Here is a 19,366-nt window from a genome sequence, read left to right as displayed (position 1 = left end):
TCTCCGATTTCGGAGCGGCCTCGGAGGGAACAGGCAGCGCGCGCCGGGCTCGGCGCACGCAAGTTGCACAAATGTGCACCCCCTTGCGCGCGCGCTGACCCCAGATTTTATAAGATACGCACGTATCTTATAAAATCCAGCGTACTTTTGTTCGCGCCTGGTGCGCAAACAAAAGTATGCGCTTGCGCAAAATTATAAAATCTACCCCTATGTAAATAAGTTCTGAGCGAGACCATTTTAATATGACGGTTTCTCAACCTTCTGTATGCCAGGGACCTGCTAGCTACCTTCCTAAAATTGTGGACTGGTTGCAATGCTGATGAGTGGGGGGTATAAGAATGTAATCCCTCCCCCACCCGGTCTTTAATCTCATGGTTCATCCCTGCAGCAAGTCAGGTCATTTTAAGAAGATAACTAGCCAGTTTAAGAAAGCTTTCTTCTTGCTCAGGTGCAGCTGCACGGTAGGTCCTGCTTCATCCTCCTTGTCCTATAATCAGAGTTGCTCCGTGGAGTGGCCAGAAGAGCTGCCAGGGACTAGTGCCCCGGAGCGGTGGTTCCGAAACACTGACTTCAAGAAATGTTTGCATCGCTCTGTTCTTTGCTGTAATATGCTATTTTATGGTTGTTGCCAATCGATTCACACTGCTGCAAATCTGTTTGATCCAAAACTACAAATTAAAAAATGTTTGCAGCGATGAGGGGACTGCTACTGCAAGCAATAGTCTTAGGACAATTGTAGTCCAGCTGCAGGTACTTGGTCCAAGAGTGCAGTCTAGGACTCTGCCACGAGTGCGGGCTGGGCCTTTGTACGACACTGCCTCTGACCCCTCTGTCTTCTGCAGCAGATGAGAGAAACTGATCTGGGTTTGGGAATATACCCGTCCACATCAAGAAACAGCGGGCAGAGAAGCTCATTTCAGTCTGGGTAGGAGGCTATTCGGATACGGATTCTAACTGGAGACAGAAGCTAGAGGTGCTGCTATGTTCAGAAATGTTTTGTGTAAATGACAACATGTTTCATGTGGCTCATATTCTCCAATTAGAAGCAAACTATTGTTTCATGTTATAAAGTTTAATTGAGGATCTGCATTTACTGCTAGTGAATACTATTGATTTTTCACCAGCATGTTTTTGTTTTTCATTTTTCCAGAGCACCGAAGGCAGTTTGATGCTAAGATACTCAATAGAGAGAGCTCATTTTCTCAATTTCAGATAATAAAAGCAAATTTTTATGCATTACAGGTTTCAGAATTCTTATTTTCAAACTGGTTATAGTTCAGACACACCGGGTTGCAACAGCTCACAGGTCAGCCTCTAGCAGTGGTTGTATCTGTAATAACTCTGTGACATACTTATGAGATTGAAAAGTATAAATGCTTTAGTTTCATATTAAAAAAGACAAATTTCATATACTTATTTGTGCATAGTTAATTTTGTATCTTGAACGCAGTAAGATAAGTTTAAATATTATACAAAAACAAGAATTGTGTAATTTCAATTTTTCACAAAATTTCCATATTTTTTTCCGATCACTTCAAAACTTCCGGAAATTTTACATTTCTGCATGTTAAGCACCTGGCAAATGTTTTGATGTTGCATTTTAAGTGCAGAAGAGTTAGGGTGGTGTGGCTCCATGTCAGAAGGAATAGACTGAGCCAGTCCTGGTTTTAGCCATGGAGATGTCATTCAGCTTTGGATTACGTCTTCATGCATACAGAGTATGGTAAGAGCAGGACTGCCTCAGCTTGCTCCATGTGACGTGGCTCCATGCTCACCCGACTGAAGAGGAGTTTGCTACATGTTGTTCTAAGCCACCATTAATTCACTTCTATCTACCTTTATTCATGGATGGCAGTGCTCCAGTCTTTCCCTTCTACCTAACTCATAATTTAAATGCTATTTCTGCAAACTTGTTTTAAGTTCCTGCTCAGTTTTAATTCATTTTTGGAAGACAAGTTCTGGAATTCATGAAGATACATGCATTGCCATCAAGAGGATGCAGCATATGCACCAGATGGCTCCAATCATCAAACAGGATTTTTTAGGGTACTTCTCTCCCTTTGTCATCCCTGTGGGGCACACATTCTTTACTACAAATGTCCAGACAAAAGGCTTGAAGGCAAACAACACAAAATGTGTTAGGAGGGACATCTAGAGCAGCGTTTATGACTTGGGGACATAGCACACGAAGGAAGTCTCTGGAGCATGGGGTATAGTTGATTCACAGCCAACATGAGCCAATATCAAAGACATAACAACTATTAAAATAATGGACTTCATCCGTGATACCTCTTATAAGTCTATTTCCATGGGTCTCTTGTTGCTAGTTTTCGCTATCTGAATGGCTACATACAACCCCTGCATCCTCCTGGTGGGAGCAGTTGTGTGTGCCCACGTTGGCGTGCTTGCACTCCAGCAGGTTCCGCTCCTTCCCGGTACACTGAACGTCATCGAGCAGGATCTGCAGCGAGAGGCCTTCCCCAAATTCAGACTGTGTGCTTGCCCGGATCACGGAGGGGAAGCCCAGCTGGCGACACACCACAGCCGCTGCCTTCACGTTCCACAGGTCATCACACACCGTGCCCCAGGCTCCGTTAATAAAAATCTCCACCCTTCCTTGGCCGGTTCTGCCTTGACCATCCACCAGTCTCACTGTGCCACTCTGGGGTTCCGAGGAGCTAGTCCTGCCGGCTGCAGGGCCCCTGGATCTGTTCTTCTTCCCCTGTCTCCTCCTTTCTCCGCTCTTTCCATCTTTTCTGGACTTCGGAGGTTTCGTTGTGGGCTTACTGGCTGCAGATACTCGTCGTCCTCTCTCTTGATTTCTCAGAAGTTGCAGAAGCTGGGCCAACCAATCAGGAGTGGTGCTTGGAGGTGGCTGTACCGTGGATCTGACCCTTTCAGAGACTTTAGAGGTTGGTTTCGCTTTAGGGCGTTTCGTTGGCAAAGGTTTCACTATCAGCTCTGTGAAAACAAGCAAAAAAAAAAAAAAATCCAAAAAAGATGTGATCAGAGACATTGTGCAAGGGAACAGTCAAAGGTTAATCCGAATGCAGTCTTCATGATTCTCTTAAGATTCATGAATTGCATTATCTAAAAATGGTTTTGCTAGTACTGCTGTTTTAATATGTTAACACCTGTGACAGGCATAGTTATTAAAAAATGTTCTGCACTGGCCAGATGCATCCTGGCATTGTATTAAGAGACTTGAGCAATTTTTGGAACTTTGAGTAATCGATTTTCTATTCTACCTACTGCAAGGAACACCAGGGATAACTTCCAGGCCTGAGTTCCCTCGAGCTCCCTACGGTGCATGCATTTAGGTTAGGGTGATGTTTCCATCACGGACACTTTACTCCAATGTTCCTGGTGCTTGGCAATATTATGTGCAAACATTTAACGAGGGCACTCGCTGGGATTCCTCTTCTATTATGCCACACCCCTGGGCTTCTAAGATATCACTTGCCACTGTTTTCTCTAACACCCACAGAACAAAAATAATAAAATAAGAACTTTCATGAACCAAAAAAGTAAAAGAAAAATGAAAACGAAAAGCCTAATTCTGGCTTTTGCTTGCAGGTGGCACAGCGTTCAATCAACAGAACAGCCCTGCTCTTACGTTAAAAAACAAAACAAAAACACACACACACACTAGAAAAATTCCTTCCTTCAAAGCATTACCCCCGCAAAGGAGGAGGCCATGAAGAACAGGTCTAACTCTAGTGCAGGGTAAGGAGATTACAGAACTTCAACACTATAGGATTAGGTTTTCTCAAGCGCCAGGTCTTGTCTGTGGATTCCACTATGCCCTTATGCATCTCCATGCAGTGTCCCCATGACAAAGGGCAGTCTGTGTTTCCTCTCCTGCTGGAACAATACAGTATCACTGGCAACAAGAACAAAGGTCAACTTTGTATTCAATATTTATGGATGCCCCCATGCGGCAGCACAATTGTAAGATGAGAACTCACTTTCCTTTGGCACAAAGTCAACGAGTCTACTTTTCACTCTCACTGGCAAAGGCTCAAAGTGACAACTTCCTGGTGGGGCCCTCCTACAAGAAGAAGAAGAAAACAGGAGACAACAGAGCTGTCTGTTCATAGCAAGCAATGTTTTCATTCACAACACACAACTTTTCTGTTGCTTTCCCAAGGAAGGTCATAACAACAGAGACTATGATGGCACATAAGGAACCCAAAGGCCTGTCTAGTCTGTCCGGTTTACTTTCTTTTGCAATGCAAATAGGCCCCAGCTAATCTCTGGCATTCCCTTCACTTCTGTGCAACTGAACATCCTCTGTGCTTTTTTTTAATTCTGTTACTGTTTTTTTTTTTGTTTTTTACCTCCACTGGGAGGCTATTCCATGCATCAACCACCCTTTCTGTGAAGAAATGCTTCCTAACGGTTAGACCCCCCTCTGAGCCTTCTATCATGACCTAGAGCAGCGCTTTTCAACCCAGTCCTCAGGGCACACCTAGCCAATCAGGTTTTCAGGATATCCACCATGATTATGCATGAGATAAGAGTCGCATGCACTGCTTTTATTGTATGCAGATCTATCTCATGCATATTCATGGTGAATACCCTGAAAATCTGACTGGTTAGGTGTGCCCGAGGACTGGGGTGAGAAGCGCTGACCTAGAACTCCCATTTCACATCAAAATACTTGCTTCTTATGTATTATTAATACTTTGAGGCACCTGAATGTCTCTTATCATATCCCACTTCTCTCCTCCCCTCTAGGGGGCACATACTTGAGTACGTTAGTCTCATCTCCTAGGGCCTTTGCTGCAGCCAGACTGAAAAGAGCTACAACTAATGCTAACGATCAGGAAAGGTTCCTGCAAATCTCAAAAACCAAATTTTGAGTATTAAAAGGCAAATCGATTCTTACCGCGAGGGGTCTACAATTTTATAAATCACACCGCTAGGAGAGGTCGCGATTGGAATTCCGGTAGACATGAAATAAAGCTCTCCTTGGAAAAAGAAAACAAAACAAGAAGAGACAATATATATCTGAATGGAGTCCGGGTGCCCTGCCAAACAGCCTCGGCCAGGGCCGAGGGATGAAGAGCGCCATCCATGCAGGAAACCGGACAGGAATGTTCTCTCGTTTTTCAGACCAAAATTATTAAGACTGTCTCACATAAGTTAATTTAACTGAACGGCACGGAAAGCAAGCACACACATTTTTATTCTAGGGTAGGGAAGGGGGGTTCTCTCAGCCAAGTTTTCAGGATATCCACAATGAATATGCATGAGATAGATCTGCATGCACTGCCTCCATTGTATGCAAATCTATCTCCTGCATTATTAATTGTGAATATCCTGAAAACCTGGCCTGTTTGTGGCTCTTAAGGACCAGAGTTGGCCACCCCTGTTATAGTGCATGACCTGAAACAGTGTAGACCCTTCCTTAAAACATCATGTCAGAAGATGTGCTGAGGGAGATAAGTCATTTAGCTATCGTTACCCGGGGGCACTGTGACTGCTCGTTGGATGCACAGCTTTCCCCAAGAGCACGCTGGCTACTAATAACTGTGATAAATTACTGTTTGCAGGAACTTTAGGCTCATCAATAGCTATTCCTTCACTGATTACTGGGAAAAAAAAGAAGAAACTCACAGACTTCCTATACTCAAGGCATCGCTTCTACAGCTGCTCTGGGAAATCGGCACTCCGTAACAGCAGACCGCAGGCGTTTTGGCCCGAGATTTTCTGTTTGGAAGCCAGCGGCCTCACCCCACTCTTGTTACAAGAAGAAAATCTTTGACTAGCAAACCGCTGTGTGCTGCTGCCTAGCAGCCGGGACAAACACTCAAGAGCAAGCGCGGCCTCCCAGCAGACTCTCGGCATCAGGCACACTTTCTCCTTTTATAGCCTTTCAGCTCTAGACGGTTACATCACTCGCAGGGCTTCTCTCGCATGTTTGTCCAAAGGGGAAAAAATAAGGAGTCCTCCTGGAAACCTCCACACGCAGAGATCGCACAGCTGTCTAAGCATTAACGGCTAACACGGTCATTTTTAGCAAAAGGAGGCAGAGGGAGGGAGATCTCTGAACGTCACCCAAGAACAAAAGATGGGAAAAAAAAATCTTAAAAGCTGCATCGTAATCAGTATTCTTTGGAATTTATTTCTGGATCTGATTACGCCCAGCTTTCATCTCTCCACTCGCTGGGTTTAACCTTCCCCACCCCCCCACTGTGGATGTGAACGTGCACACATTATAGGATTATTATATTATTACAATGACCAGGAAACGGAGGAAAAGATGAATTCTTTCTCGACACAAACAAGCATGCAGGGCGGTGTAGGAGTGCTGTTAAGCGCGATTACCTGCCTCATCTTCCCCAAAAGAGATAATGTACTGATAATAGTTATTTATGAGACCAGGGAATGTGCACGTCTGTCCAGTTCCCATGCAGACTTCATTGTATTCCCATTCCCTGGTTTGACGATTCTCTTCCAACGACATTAAACGTCTGCAGAAGGGAAGACAAAAAAAAGTGACAGGCACAAGACTTTTCCGGCAAGCTGAGAAAATCTTAATTCAGTCATACTGAAATCAGGGACGCCTGCCACAACGGGATTTGGGAACCTTGCTTCTGATTTTCTGTGAATCAGGGTTAGGCGGGGTGGAGAGGGAGGGCCTGGGGGAAAGCCACTCCTGCTGACTACCTCTGCCAGAGAGAATTTGGGGCCTAGTGAGGGGGCTAGGCCTGTCTCCTGCCCTCTACCACTGCAAGCGGCCATGGCTCCAGAACTAGCTCGTTAGCAACGAAGGCGGGCCTCGCAGACAAGGAATTCCTCCATTACAGTGAAGAATGACTAGGAAGAGGGTCACTTCAAGGAAGCACCAAGCCAGACAATTAGGAGGTAACTAGATTACCTGTCCCGAGCCCAGAAGTACGGGAGCCCAGGGGAAACTGGCAAGGTCAGTGAGGTCGAGGGGGGGGGGGGGGGTAAGTGGCGTGGCCTACGAGCTCCACGGCGTAAGAAACAGGCAGCCAGTCTGGGCTTTACCCATCTGCATCTCTGGACTGTAGTTCCATTTTCTGTAACAAAGTCAGGGAGTAAAATCGGGAGTGGAGCAGCTGCCCCCTCATGGCATGGCGTGGCTACTTAAGAGCCCTGAAACGGCACATCTGAAGGAAGGCAGCAAGAGAAGGCAGAGGGGATTGAAATAATGATAATAAACCAGTCAGGTAAACTAATCATTTATAGTTACGATGAAAAAGCAGGCAAAATTGTTTTAGAAGACGCTGCAGCCCTTAAACCTTTGTATATGGACGTTTTAATATTGGTGCGTGATAAATACTTGGTGATCCTGTTTCACTGCGGTATAAACTTTGTGCTTTAAATATGTTGGATAGGGCCTGTCATTTAATAACGCTTTTTACAAATATAAATGTGATATTAATTCCAGCCTGGCATCGGGCGCATTACTGCTGCTTCTGCGCACTCGGGAAATAGCCCTTGCTTATCGCCCGCCCAGCACCAGGCTAAGTCATCCACGAGACGCAGTAATGTGCGCCCTACCGGGCCAGGGCTCTCGGGAGAGCTGGGGCTGGGCTTAGCCAAGGGCACAGCACAGAAGCTCAATCCAATGCCAGGACTCTGCCCGGTGGGCGACTGGAAACTTCACTTACCCGCTCATGAAGTCACCAAATACGTAGAGGCCATTTAAGTTTGGAGACTCGCAGCCTCGATAGACGTACCCTCCCGTAACAGATTTCCCCATTTTGTGCGGATAAGCGAAAATCGGAAGCACGTCATCTGCAGAAGGAGGGGGGAAGGGGAAGAAAAAATACAGAATTTCTTGCCACGTTTGACGGTACGGGCTTTAGTTAAATGAAAATGCGCGTGGGGTGGGCTCTGCTCTGCTTGGGAGGGGATCAATCTTCAGAATGCCCGCACAGCTAATATTGTATCTGATTTTCAACAGTAAACCACCCAAAAAAGCCTGTGGGTACAATGCGCCCATTGGACTTTTTCTGTAGGCAAACATCAGCTGGAAAACGAGACGCATGCATTTGAAATCAAACCTCCCCACGTTCTTCCCTGTCCCGGAGCCTGCGTGCAGGGGAGGAATTTTCCATTGGACCCGTTTGCCCAGGTCACTAGCGCTGAGAGCTGCCCTCTTATGGGGTGGGGGGGGTGGGGTTTAATTCTTTCAGAGCGCGTGCATGTATAAAACACGGGTTTGTGCACGTGCATGGCTCGTTACAGAATGACGCAGAGGCCGGGCGAATAAAAGTCTGTGTACAACCTCATTTCACGCTTACTTTCATGCCCAAGAAAAACAGATGTTCCAGGAGGGAAGGGGGCAGAATCAGGACAAAGTCAGGAACTACAGGCATGCTTTTAGTTTTTAAAAGCATGGAGATGATTTGCAAAAAAGGTTTTACGTGTGTAAGTGGGCTTTTGAAAATTGCTAAGATATATGCTACTTTTATGCACGTAACTCCTTTGACAATTACCCCCATTGTGCCTAAGGGAACCCGCCCAAGTTATGCCCTTTGTGCGTGTTCCTAGGGATAACTTTCAAAACAAACTTATGCGTGGAAGTTGGCTTTGAAAACTGGCAGAACATGCACTTTTGGCAATGCCTAGGTGTCACGGGTCATTATAACGTTACCCTCCCAAAGGACTTGTGTCCCCATGCAAATGTCTTTCCCCAGGTTCCTGCCTGGTTGACTTTTGCTGTGGTGCGCCCGGGCCTAGCCTGGCCAGCTGCCGTACGTGTATGGCAAATTACGTGCAGCGACAGCTAAGCATTAGCTTTTCAAACCACAGCATCGGCCCGCAAGCGCAGGAAAGAACTGCTTGCAAAACCTGTTTCCACGAGCCAGGCAGTCAATGGGATAAAACGTGATGCCAAACAGCACATTTAAAAGGCAAATTAAAGAAAAAAAAAAAAAGAATTTTGCATCTACATCCCCAAAGTATGTTTTATAAACGTATGCTATAAATAAAAATGACAGCCAGAGCAGAGAGCAATTATGTATTACAAAGGTTGTGAATCCAGCGGGAGTTCTGGGAACAATCCATGCGCCTGCCCTCAAAATGCCAAGACAGGGATTCCAACCTGGTTATAATCCTGACCGGTTCCCAATGGTTGTTAACATGCAATACCACGGTTCCCACGTTCTGTTAAGCTGCCAATCAAAAAGAGGTCGTGCTATCGATTCGATGCTGCGTTAGCGCCGTGGCAGCTCAGTGAGGGGAAACGTCCTCGTCCGCGCTGTCCGTCCCTGGTCAGTAAATATTGCTTGGTACGGCTTCTGTAATGAAATCGTGGTGCGCCCGGGCGGCTTCGCTGACAAAGCGGCTCCTGCGAAACGTCGAACGCGAGGGTGGCGGCGCCAGGGCCTAAGCCGGCGCCCGCCGCGGTTAAAGGTCTTACAGCAGGACATGGTAGTTACCTAGAGACGAATTGGCGCAAAGTTTCTTATCATAACAGCTGAATCCTTCCCTCGCCCTCCAGCCATAATTCTTTCCTCTCTCTACAATGTCGACTTCTTCAAATTTATTCTGTCCTACATCTCCACAGAAAAGACGTCCTTTCCCTTCCTTTGTGTAGGGGTCACCCCTATCAAACGAGCAGCGCCACATGTTCCTCACCCCGTATGCATAGATTTCAGGTCGGGCTTGTGGGTCGCCGACGAACGGGTTGTCTGGAGGAATTCTGTAAAGAGGCCCACGGTCGTTATTGTCCACGTTAATCCGCAGGACTTTGCCTAACAAGGTTGACCTGTGGAATGGGGAAGGAGAGGAAAGCGGCTGTTTAGTGAAAGCAAATTCTTGTCGCCGAATCAGAGCCACGCAGAATACAAACGGCAGGCAGCGACCACAAGGCCCATCCAGTCAGCCCAGTTTCCAGTACTGCTGCAGTATCTGATGGACCTCCGGGCTTCGTTCAACCTAGCCAGTCACATAACTGTGTCACTCGGGGCTTCCCAGACATGTCTTGATACACCCCCACAGCCAGTCTGGATTTCAGGACGCCCCCGATGAATATGCATGAGATAAATCTGTATACGTCACATCTCCAGTGCATGCAGATTTCTCTCATGCATATTCATTTGTGGATATCCTGAAAACTGAAGGGGGGGGGGTCCCTGGACAGATTTTGAAAGCCCTGCTGTAACGTCTTAAGCTTCCTATCAAAGATAAATATTCTTTATGGCAGCAGAGCTTGTAACACAATTAAATGATTTGGCAGGCAGTTAAAAACAAGATCAGTTATTAAGAATCCCCTTTGTTTATGCTTCATCTGAGGGGCATTAGAGTTTAGAACTTCGGAAAGAACAAAAAAAAATATGTTGCATTTTTAAAATGCCTTTCCAATTTTCATTGCAACATTTTTTTCAGGTACGATAAGTGAATGCCCCAAAGAGCTTACAGGAGAAACGGGTAACAAAGTGATTTGCCCGAGGTCACATGGAATGTCAGTGGGAGAAGCGGGATTTGAACCCTGGCTCACAGGCCACTGCTCTAACCGCAAGGCCACTCCTTCCCAAGTGCGGAACAAGGGCAGGGAGAAGAACCAGTATCCTGATATACGAAAACTTATGCGTATAGCATTCACATCTGAGGAGACAGCAGCATCCTAATCGTCTAAAAAGTGCGAGCTCAGCAGAAAAAGAGGAACATTTTGTGACCAGGACAGAAAATGCATGCTTTTTATTCTCCTAAATCTAAGCACATTAGACAAAACTGAAGATTTATTAAGGGGGAAACAAACAGCGGCAGATTCAAGATGTCGGACCGGCCCGGGTATTCGCCGCTCAGGCCGGCCCAGGACACATCACGTGGTCTGCCGAGCGTGGCTCCGTCACGGCCACGCACGGCAGACCACGTGACTGGAGCGATCGGCCCACTGGGGGATGCCCGATCCCCCGGTGGGCCAATCCGCCCCTGGAAACAAAGTCATGAAAGAAGCACATTTTTATTTTGAGAAATCCTAGGCCGCACAGTCGATTTAACGTTTGCCAGCTTCAGTGCCTCTGACAGAAGATGCAGGCTGCCTGCAGAGAGAGAAAACCACTTACAGGTTCTGAGAATTTCCAAACTTCCCAAATGGATCACCGGCCATTCCTCCATCACCGGTGAATATGTAAAGATAGCCGTCATCTCCGAAGAGCAGCTCTCCTCCATTGTGATTGGATGCAGGCTCATCCACCTCCAGTATTATCCTGTTCAAAAAACAGCAATGGTTTGTACTCTTACCAAAGGGAAGGAAGAAACAGAAAAAAATAATAATAATAATAAAAAAAAAAAAAAGAGTATGTCAGCTGTGATGGGCATTATATTCCCCTGGTGAATGCATGAAGGTGGGCTGCAAGGAAAACCTGGAAGGGGGATCCGGTATGTACAAGAAATCACAATAGCATTCGGACTCCAACTCCCAGAAGGCACAGGTGTTCCGGAGGGGGGTGGGGGGGGGGGAGGAACTTCCCAGGCTTTACCCTATCAAGAGGACGAGAGAGGCCGGGCATGGTAGGAGGAGGGTGAGAGCAGGAACAGGAAGAAGTTGAGTTAGTTATCTGTCTCGTTACTATACTTTAAATTATTGTAAAGCTTGTTGCTATGTTACGTTACATTGTGAACCGAGGTGATGTTTCTAACGTGCCCCGGTATATAAAAAAAATCTTTAAATAAATAAATAAATAAATAAATACTTGAGCCAAAGGAAGAAACTGAGGAGATGGAGGTGGAGGACAGCTCCGAGGATGGGCCTGAGCCGATGCACGTAGGAGACAAGTGGTGGAGACCCCCTCCAGAGATCGCAGGCCAGCAGCTCTAAGTGAACACTGCCGGGGGTGGGGGGGGATGTAGTTGCAGCCAGAGTGAAAGGGGACACACAAACCCCAGCTGCAGACTATGGTGGGAAGTGACAGTAGGGCAGGTTCCCTAAGAGCCAGGCCCAGCGGACACAAGCAAAGCTTAGGCTGTGCAGGAGGATTCAAGGGAGGCGTTGCTTCCTTACTGCTGTGTTTAATAAGATGAAGCTATAACTCAGAGACAGTTGTGCATTAAGACAAAAACTGCAGAGACCTTTAACTACTGGGAGACCCTGGGACTTTGTTTATTTAAGCCCAGCTCACCAACTGCTGTGAGAGGATTTGAACCCATAGCTGGGACTCTTTTTTTTTTTTTTTAATCCCAGCTCACCATATGGGTTGAGAGGATGTGAACATGATTCCAGGTGGATTGTGACTGGGAGAGTGGTCGGTGGGGCAAACCCACAACACAGGTTAAACGTATGTTTTGAAAAAACCCGTGAAGTGAGAAATAGCATTACCTTTCAGACCCATGATCCACCATATTCATATCAGTAGCAGAAATTCTGAACTCGCTGATCCTGATCTTCTCATCGAACCCATCTTCCACCGAATAGTAGACGTACACTTTGCCGTTGTGCTTGAACTTAGGGTGGAAGACGATCCCCAGAAAGCCCCTCTCGTCTCCTTCCCAGGGCGAGGTGAGGACCGCTTCGGTTAGGTTCAGAAAGGGCTTTTCGAGCCTGGATCGATTCGGGAGGTAGGCCCAAACCAAGCCCACTTGTTCTGCGACGAAAAACCTGTGAGTCCCGTCGTTCGCATGCACCATGGCAACAGGATTCTGGAGGCCATTAGCTACTTCTACCAGGCACAGCTGGAGACACCCCTCCCAGTCAGCAGTCACTAGCCCAAGATTTTGGTTAAGATTGGTATTTGTTAGCAGCCGAGGAAAACAGTAGTCCACATCATCAAGGGCCAAATAGTGGCAGAACTTCGCCATGTTATTTTCCAGTGCTATTAGCTGTCTGTCTCCAGAGATGTAACCCAGTACGGACCGGCACTTCTGCCACATGTCTATGCAGTAATCTTCACAAAGCCCTGCAACTGTCCGCAGGGGCGTCAAAGGATCTTCAGCATCATACAAGTGGGCAGCGTAAGGAGAGCATTCCTAACAGGGGAAAAAAAAAAAAGAGGACCGATCTGTAAATATGCAAAAGCATCTGAGCAGAGATATGGAACTGAAGAAGCATTCACCTGCAAACACAAACTGTTTGTGAGATCTCATGAAAATGAGTTACTGTAAAGCCAGCAGAAATTCTACAGGGGCATCGCCTTGGCTCTCTCTACGTGCAAAAAGTGATTTTGAAACAGCAGAGAATATTTGCAATAAAATAAACCATTAAAGAACCGATTATATAAGAATTCTAAGCACAGGGGAAGACAAGAGTTTGAGTGGCACTGGTTGCTTAGAAGGGACACTCGACCTGAACCTCCTGTAAATCTACAGCACAGCTCCGAGGGCTGCTGGGTTGGACGGTTCTGGATCCAGGGGTTGGGTGGCTCTCCCAACAAATCATGACGACTTGGCCATGGCAGTTTCAAGGAGTGACAAGAAATGATAGATGAGAGAAACAAAAAAGAAAAGGTAGGATAAAGAGTAACAGGAAGACATAGGAGGTCAGAGAGCAGCAAGCATGAAAGGACAGGACAGGAAGAAGCAAGGAAGGGCAGGGAGCAGCATGGAAGATAAGGAGCATCAGGGAGGGGAAAGGTAGAGTAACAAGGAGGGGCAGGGAACAAAAGAAACAAGTTTCCAGGGTATAGAAACAGAATACAAAGTCATATAAATGACCCTAAGGCCCATCTAGTTTCCCATTTTAGTTTTAGCAATGCTGGACTGGAAGAGCCGAACCTTGTCAGAAGCCAAGCAGTCAGGCCTGGCCGGTGTAGGCAGGTGCATGCAGGGAAGGCTGGGCACGGTGGGCTGCAAAAGACAATAGCAAACCTCCGCACTATTCTGCCAAGAAATAAAACCAAGGTCACAGGCTCTGTGGTGGGGACAATATTGGCCAACACTCAATGCGCAGAAATGAGTAGAAGGAGGGGACCAAAACTTCCTAGTGCATGCCACAGCCCTCAGTTTGATCTCTGGTTTTCCTTTCACTTCTCTGCAACTAGGGATCCTCTACCTTTATCCCATGCTTTCTTGAACTCCTGTTACTGCCTTTTAGTTGCATCGCCTCCCCTTGGAAGGCCATTCCAGGAATCGACCACCCTTTCCATGAAGAAACAGCTTCTGATTCCACTTCTTTGAACAGGTCTGGATTTAAACACAGGCTTACTAGGCCCATGCCTAGGATGGCAAAATCTGGAGGGTGGCAAATTTACTGCCCCTGCCACCATAAAGATTACCAAATCCTGCTCTGGACCTCCAAAGCCTGCGGCAGCCTCCTTCCATTTCAGCAATGCAATTCTCTGATGCAGTGAACAGGGGACTAAGATGTGCGCCAAACCTCCCCCCTCTGGACTTCCATGCCAGGCTTAGTTCCCACACTCGCTGCAGCAGAAGATTGCACTGCTGAACCAGGTGTTGCGGGAGAGGGGGGAAGCTGTGTTGCAGGGCTCAGAGCTTTGCTGGGTGGGGTTGACACCAGCACTAACAGTACCTAGAGGCGGCATCTGTCCAAGTCTGCCACTACCCTTGAAACCACATATCAAGAAGGCAGAGGACAGGGCAGAAAGCCATAGCAGAGAAAGGAATAGGGCAGTGAAAAGAGAAGCAAGGTGGGCAGGATAAGCAGCAGGAAGGCAGGGAGCAGCTGGGAGGAAAAGTCAGGGGAAATGGACAAGGCAGATGGGGCATAGAAAGGCGAAGGCAGAGGGTGATACAGAGGACAGAAGAGAGCAAGGGCACAAAACGGGAAAAGGTGAGAGCAGAGGACAGGCAGGGTCACAGGGAGGGCGTGGCAAGGGCATGGAATGGGAAAGGGAGGGGCGGGCAGAGGGCACCAGAGACCTGAGAGAACAGAGAGGGTAGTAGGTAGCAGCGGCAGGGAGAGGTGAGGGCAGAGCGCGCGCTCACCTGGCACAGGATGTCCTGCACGTGCGAGGCACAGGCCTCGTGGCTGCCTCGGTGCATGCGCGCCAGGACGGCGTAGTAGCGCTCGCGCAGCTCGCGGTCCCGGGCCGAGTCGCAGCAGCCGAAGTCCTTGTACTGGAGGCAGAAGGCGAGCTCGTGCGAGGGCCGGAAGGGCGGCTTAAAGTCCAGGCACTGCGGGTGCGGGGCGACGCGGCCCGGCCAGGCGAGCAGGGCAAACAGCAGCAGCAGCAACGCGGCCGCAGCCCCTCTCCGGCCTGCCATGGGCGTAGCGGCGGGAGGCTGTGTGCGATAGGAGCCGGAGCCTTGCAGGCTCCAGTTGTGCAACAGCTGTTGCAGCTTGGCCGCCACCCCAGCCCGTGCGCGAGGCCGCCCTCAGGCAGCTGCACATTCCTTTGTGATCCGGCTGCTGTCGAGGAGAAGAGGTGGGGGGAGAGGCTCTGTCCTGCCGTCCACCCCCTTTTGGGGGCCCAGTTTGCATCTAATTTGTTCTGGATGGCAGACCAGCGTCTCTCTCTCTCCCCTAATAGCGGAAAATTCAAAAGACGGGGAGCAACTCCAAGTTTCCTTAAAGTGGCAAAAATTAGATTTCAGAACTACTGATTTAATTTTTTCTGCCTCTGAAGCTACGCTGTTAATTAAACACAACAGGTTTACTGTAAGATTTGATGTCTTTCAGCTTTTGAATTTCTGCAAATCATTTATTCCAGAATTCCAAAGCTCTCAAAGGGAACTTGTCAAACCATAAAGTTGCCCCTACGTTTTGCTGGAATCTGTGGAAACGGATACTGCGAGGACAGATTAGGACTACAAGACCCAATTTATCTACCTTGCAAATACATTTTCCTTTTTCATGGCTCTTCCCAGGCTTTCTCACTTCTGATCACCAGTTTTGTGAGGCCGATCCGTGCAGCCACTTCCCTTTCTCTTGTGGTTGTGCTGGTGGCAGCCTCCAGTATCCGCCTAGTCTAGTGTGTAAATCGCCATCAAATCTCAGAAAAATTTCAAGCATAGTTCAGAAGTCATTGGAGAAACTATGCACACTTTTCTCTTGACTTGTGGGAACCTCCAGAAGAAGAATGTGAAAACAACAAGGGGTAGATTTTTAAAAAATATGCGCGTGCCCATGTGTGCATACTACCCGTCATGCGCACACATGGATGCGTGATTTTATATCATGTGCACGCGTATATTATGAAATCCAGGGCGGCGCGCGCAAGGGGGTGGTGAAAATTGCAATTTATGCGCGGTGACCAGATCGGGCCTCCTCCAGTTCCCTCCTGAGCTGGTGTAAGTTGCGCGGGCCGGCAGGCGATCCCCCGGCACAGCAGCAAATGGCCGCTGTACCGGCGGCCTCCAGCTCTGCCCCTCCCCACCCCCTGGACTGCCCCTCTCTGTCCCCCTCCCCACCCCTTTTCTTCGGCCCGGCTCTTGTGCGCGTAACGAGGGTTATGCGCTTGGCTGGGCCCCTTTTAAAATGCGCGTGGCGCGTGCAAGGCCCAGCCATGCGCATAACCCCCGTTTTTTACACGCACTCGGCTTTTAAAATCGGGTCATTATATTTTTAGCTAAATAAGAGGAACGTTGTCTCCAGATAAGGGCAAATTGGGAACTTTACATACCGAATAAGGACATCATGCAATGAGAATTATATTCATTCGTTCCTTTTTACCTCGAAAAATGTTTAGAATGTCTTAAGTTAAAACAATTTCAGGGTCTGAGTTATGAAGCGGTTTCTCCCATTTTGCATCTCTGAGAAGAACACTGGAAAATTTGAGTCAGAAAAGTATTTAAGGTTTTCAGGGATAGTGAGAGACCACGGTGGTATAGCGCTACTCCAGTCTGGGGGGGGGGGGGTCAGAAAAGCAACATAGAGCTCAAGTAAGGGAACTTTTCATAAAATTGTTTATAAAATAGGCACCGTAATAGGTTCAACTTTGGCTGGTGAAATAGCCAAGGTGAACATATCTAAAGGCAGAGCCCAGGGCTAATTTCTGAGAGGTTCCTCTGGAAACACAGTTGTTTGCGCTTTAGTCTTGGGTTTTCATCACTGTTCTCCAATTTTATTAATTACTACATCATGTGATGTAATGTCTGCTTTAAGGGCCTGATTCATCAAGGTCTTTTTCCAACATAATGGGAGAAAAGCCTTAGTGCAAATATTCCAAAACTTTTAGCCAGTGTGACCCCATTTTAGCACCTGAAAATTCACATGACCCCCAGAGGACAATCAAAACAAGTTAGCAGGATTGTGGTCCCCTCCAAAGATCACTCTCACCCCTCCCTGCACTCCAGCTGATCCTATCTCTTAACCTTACCTCTCCTCTCCTAACCTCCTGTCCTCCAGCAGGGCTCCTCTCTCAGCCTCCACTCCTCCAACTGATCCCTTCATACATCCCCAGACCACCCCCTCTCTCACCCACTTCAGCCCTTTTCACATGCCCTCAGCCGATCCTCTGTGATCCCCTCCTCACTCTCATTCCCCATCCCCTTACCTCCCAGCCTCACCTCCTCCTTTCCAACCTTTCTCTCATATTCCTCCAGCTGATCCCCTCTCATCCCCCAGCCCCTCTCACATCCTCCAGACCAGTGGTTCTCAACCGGTGTGTCGCGACACACCAGTGTGTCGCCAAGAACACGCAGGTGTGTCGCCACACTTCCCGGTCCCCCTCTGACCCAGCTGCTCCCCGGTCCTCCTCCGCCCGGGCTTAAAATGCTGTCAGCCTGGGCAGAACGCGGCAGAATAGATGGAGTCAGCGGCACCGGCATGGTCTCTTCTTCCCGCTCCCCCCCCCCCCCCCCCGCGGCCTGGAAGAGGAAGTGGAGCGCAGCCAGTGCGTGCACGGGAAGAAGAGACCATGCTAGTGTGATCAGTGTCTGCCTGAGGAACAGAAGAGAGACGCGGCTGGAGAATGAGCAGCGCGGCTCAGAGAAAAATGAAGGTCAAACCCCGCGGCCAATGGGGCTCCTTTCTCCGCACGAGGGCTGAAAATGAAGGAGGTTAGGGTTGGGAGGACGCTGCTGCTGCCGCCGCTGGTTCCGGGGTGGGAGGGAGAGTGAATGAGCAAGCAAGCATGTGTGTTTGAGATCCTGTGTGTGTGAGTGAGAGAATGCATGTATGTGAATGATTGAGAGCCTGTATATGCGAAAGAGAGTATGTCTGTGATTGAGAGCCTGCCTGTGAGAGAGAGCGAGCATGAATGTAAGTTTACGACTGGGAACCTGTATATGTAAGTTTGTGATTGAAAACCTGTTTGTGTGAAAGAGTATGTGTGTATCATTGAGATCCTTTGTGTGTGACAGAGATCATGTGTATGTATGATTAAGAGCCTGTGTGTATAAGTAAGGGAGAGAAAGTATGTGTATCTGTGTGTGATTGAGAGCTGGTTTAGGTGAGGGAGCATGTGAGTATGTGATTGAGAGCCTGTGTGTAAATGAGAGAAAGAGAGAGCATGTGTGTCTGTGTGTGATTGAGAGCTGGTTTAGGTGAGGGAGCATCTGAGTATATAATTGAGAGTCTGTGTGTAAATGAGAGAAAGAGAGAGAGCGCATGTTTGTAAGCATGTGAATGAGAGAAAAAGACAGCATGTAGGTGTGTGATTGAAAGCCTGTGTGTGTAAGCATGAAAAGATAGACAGCATGTGTGTAAATGTGTAATTAAGAGCCTATATAAGTGAGAGAGAAAAAGCATGTGTATATGTGAGTGACTGAGAGCATGTGTATAGGTGTGAAATTGAGAGCCAGTGTGAGAGAGAACGCTGGTATGTGACTGAGAGAGAGGAGAAAATTCCAAGCAAACCACCCCTCCTCCTGCTAATTCAAAACAATCTCAGGACACCTGGATATCAAATGCTCCCAGGTATGCAGAGCAAAAAATTTTTGTATCCTTATTTTTCATTACTGGGTCTTTGTGTCTGCTATTTTGAAATATTTTATTGGTATTTAGAAATTTTTTATATGAGTTTTTAATTATTGGATATTCCACTCATCAGCTGTTTTGAAATAATCTTCTTTTTGATAGTATGGTTTTACTGCTACTGATTTTATATTTCTTGATTTGTTTTATAAGGATGGGTGATGTTTCTTTTTTTTCTTTGTTGCACTGCATACAGAGACTCTGGCTTGTTGCAGTTTTCAATTCAGTTTTTGTCTGCATGCTTCTAGTTATGCGTTTTGGTCTCTTTATTCTTTGTACATGTGATTCAGGTGAGGTTTTCTGCTGGCGTGTAGTTTCTGTGTAGGGCTTTATAGCAGCCTGACTTGGTCCGTTTTCCTAATAGGAGATGTATTGGTGTCTTAAGGCCTGGTGTAATATTTCAGTGTTGCCTTTTCTTAGGTAAGGTGGTTACTGTTAAGTGCTGGAAATTGGTGCTGTTTTGGTGTGGGATGTTTACTATTTATGCAGTTTCTGTGCAGACAGAATATGTATCTTTTCCTTGTCATTTTAAACAATAAAAATAATTACCGGACCTTTACTTTATTTCCG

The 19,366-nt window shown here is 47.4% G+C and overlaps 1 protein-coding gene across 2 annotated transcripts; it reads right to left on the bottom strand.

Moving 5' to 3' along the window:
• Positions 1-1,355: 1,355 nt before the first annotated feature.
• On the bottom strand, positions 1,356-15,258 carry HHIPL1 (HHIP like 1). 2 transcript variants are annotated; one of them, XM_029597920.1, is made up of 9 exons: positions 14,866-15,258; positions 12,305-12,951; positions 11,052-11,195; positions 9,423-9,751; positions 7,647-7,773; positions 6,334-6,479; positions 4,892-4,973; positions 3,969-4,051; positions 1,356-2,961 (listed from the first exon to the last, which is right to left on the bottom strand). In XM_029597920.1, exons 1-9 carry the CDS (start codon positions 15,142-15,144, stop codon positions 2,324-2,326), a joined length of 2,475 nt encoding a protein of 824 aa, XP_029453780.1. In that variant the 5' UTR covers positions 15,145-15,258; the 3' UTR covers positions 1,356-2,323. The 2 variants fall into 2 exon arrangements, with proteins under 2 accessions (XP_029453780.1, XP_029453781.1); XM_029597921.1 differs by lacking the exons at positions 7,647-7,773; positions 9,423-9,751.
• Between the last annotated feature and the right edge of the window lie 4,108 nt (positions 15,259-19,366).

Source organism: Rhinatrema bivittatum, chromosome 4 (assembly GCF_901001135.1).
Source record: "Rhinatrema bivittatum chromosome 4, aRhiBiv1.1, whole genome shotgun sequence".
In the NCBI taxonomy this organism is placed as follows: Eukaryota; Metazoa; Chordata; class Amphibia; order Gymnophiona; family Rhinatrematidae; genus Rhinatrema; species Rhinatrema bivittatum.
This window is presented reverse-complemented; position numbering and strand designations above follow the sequence as displayed.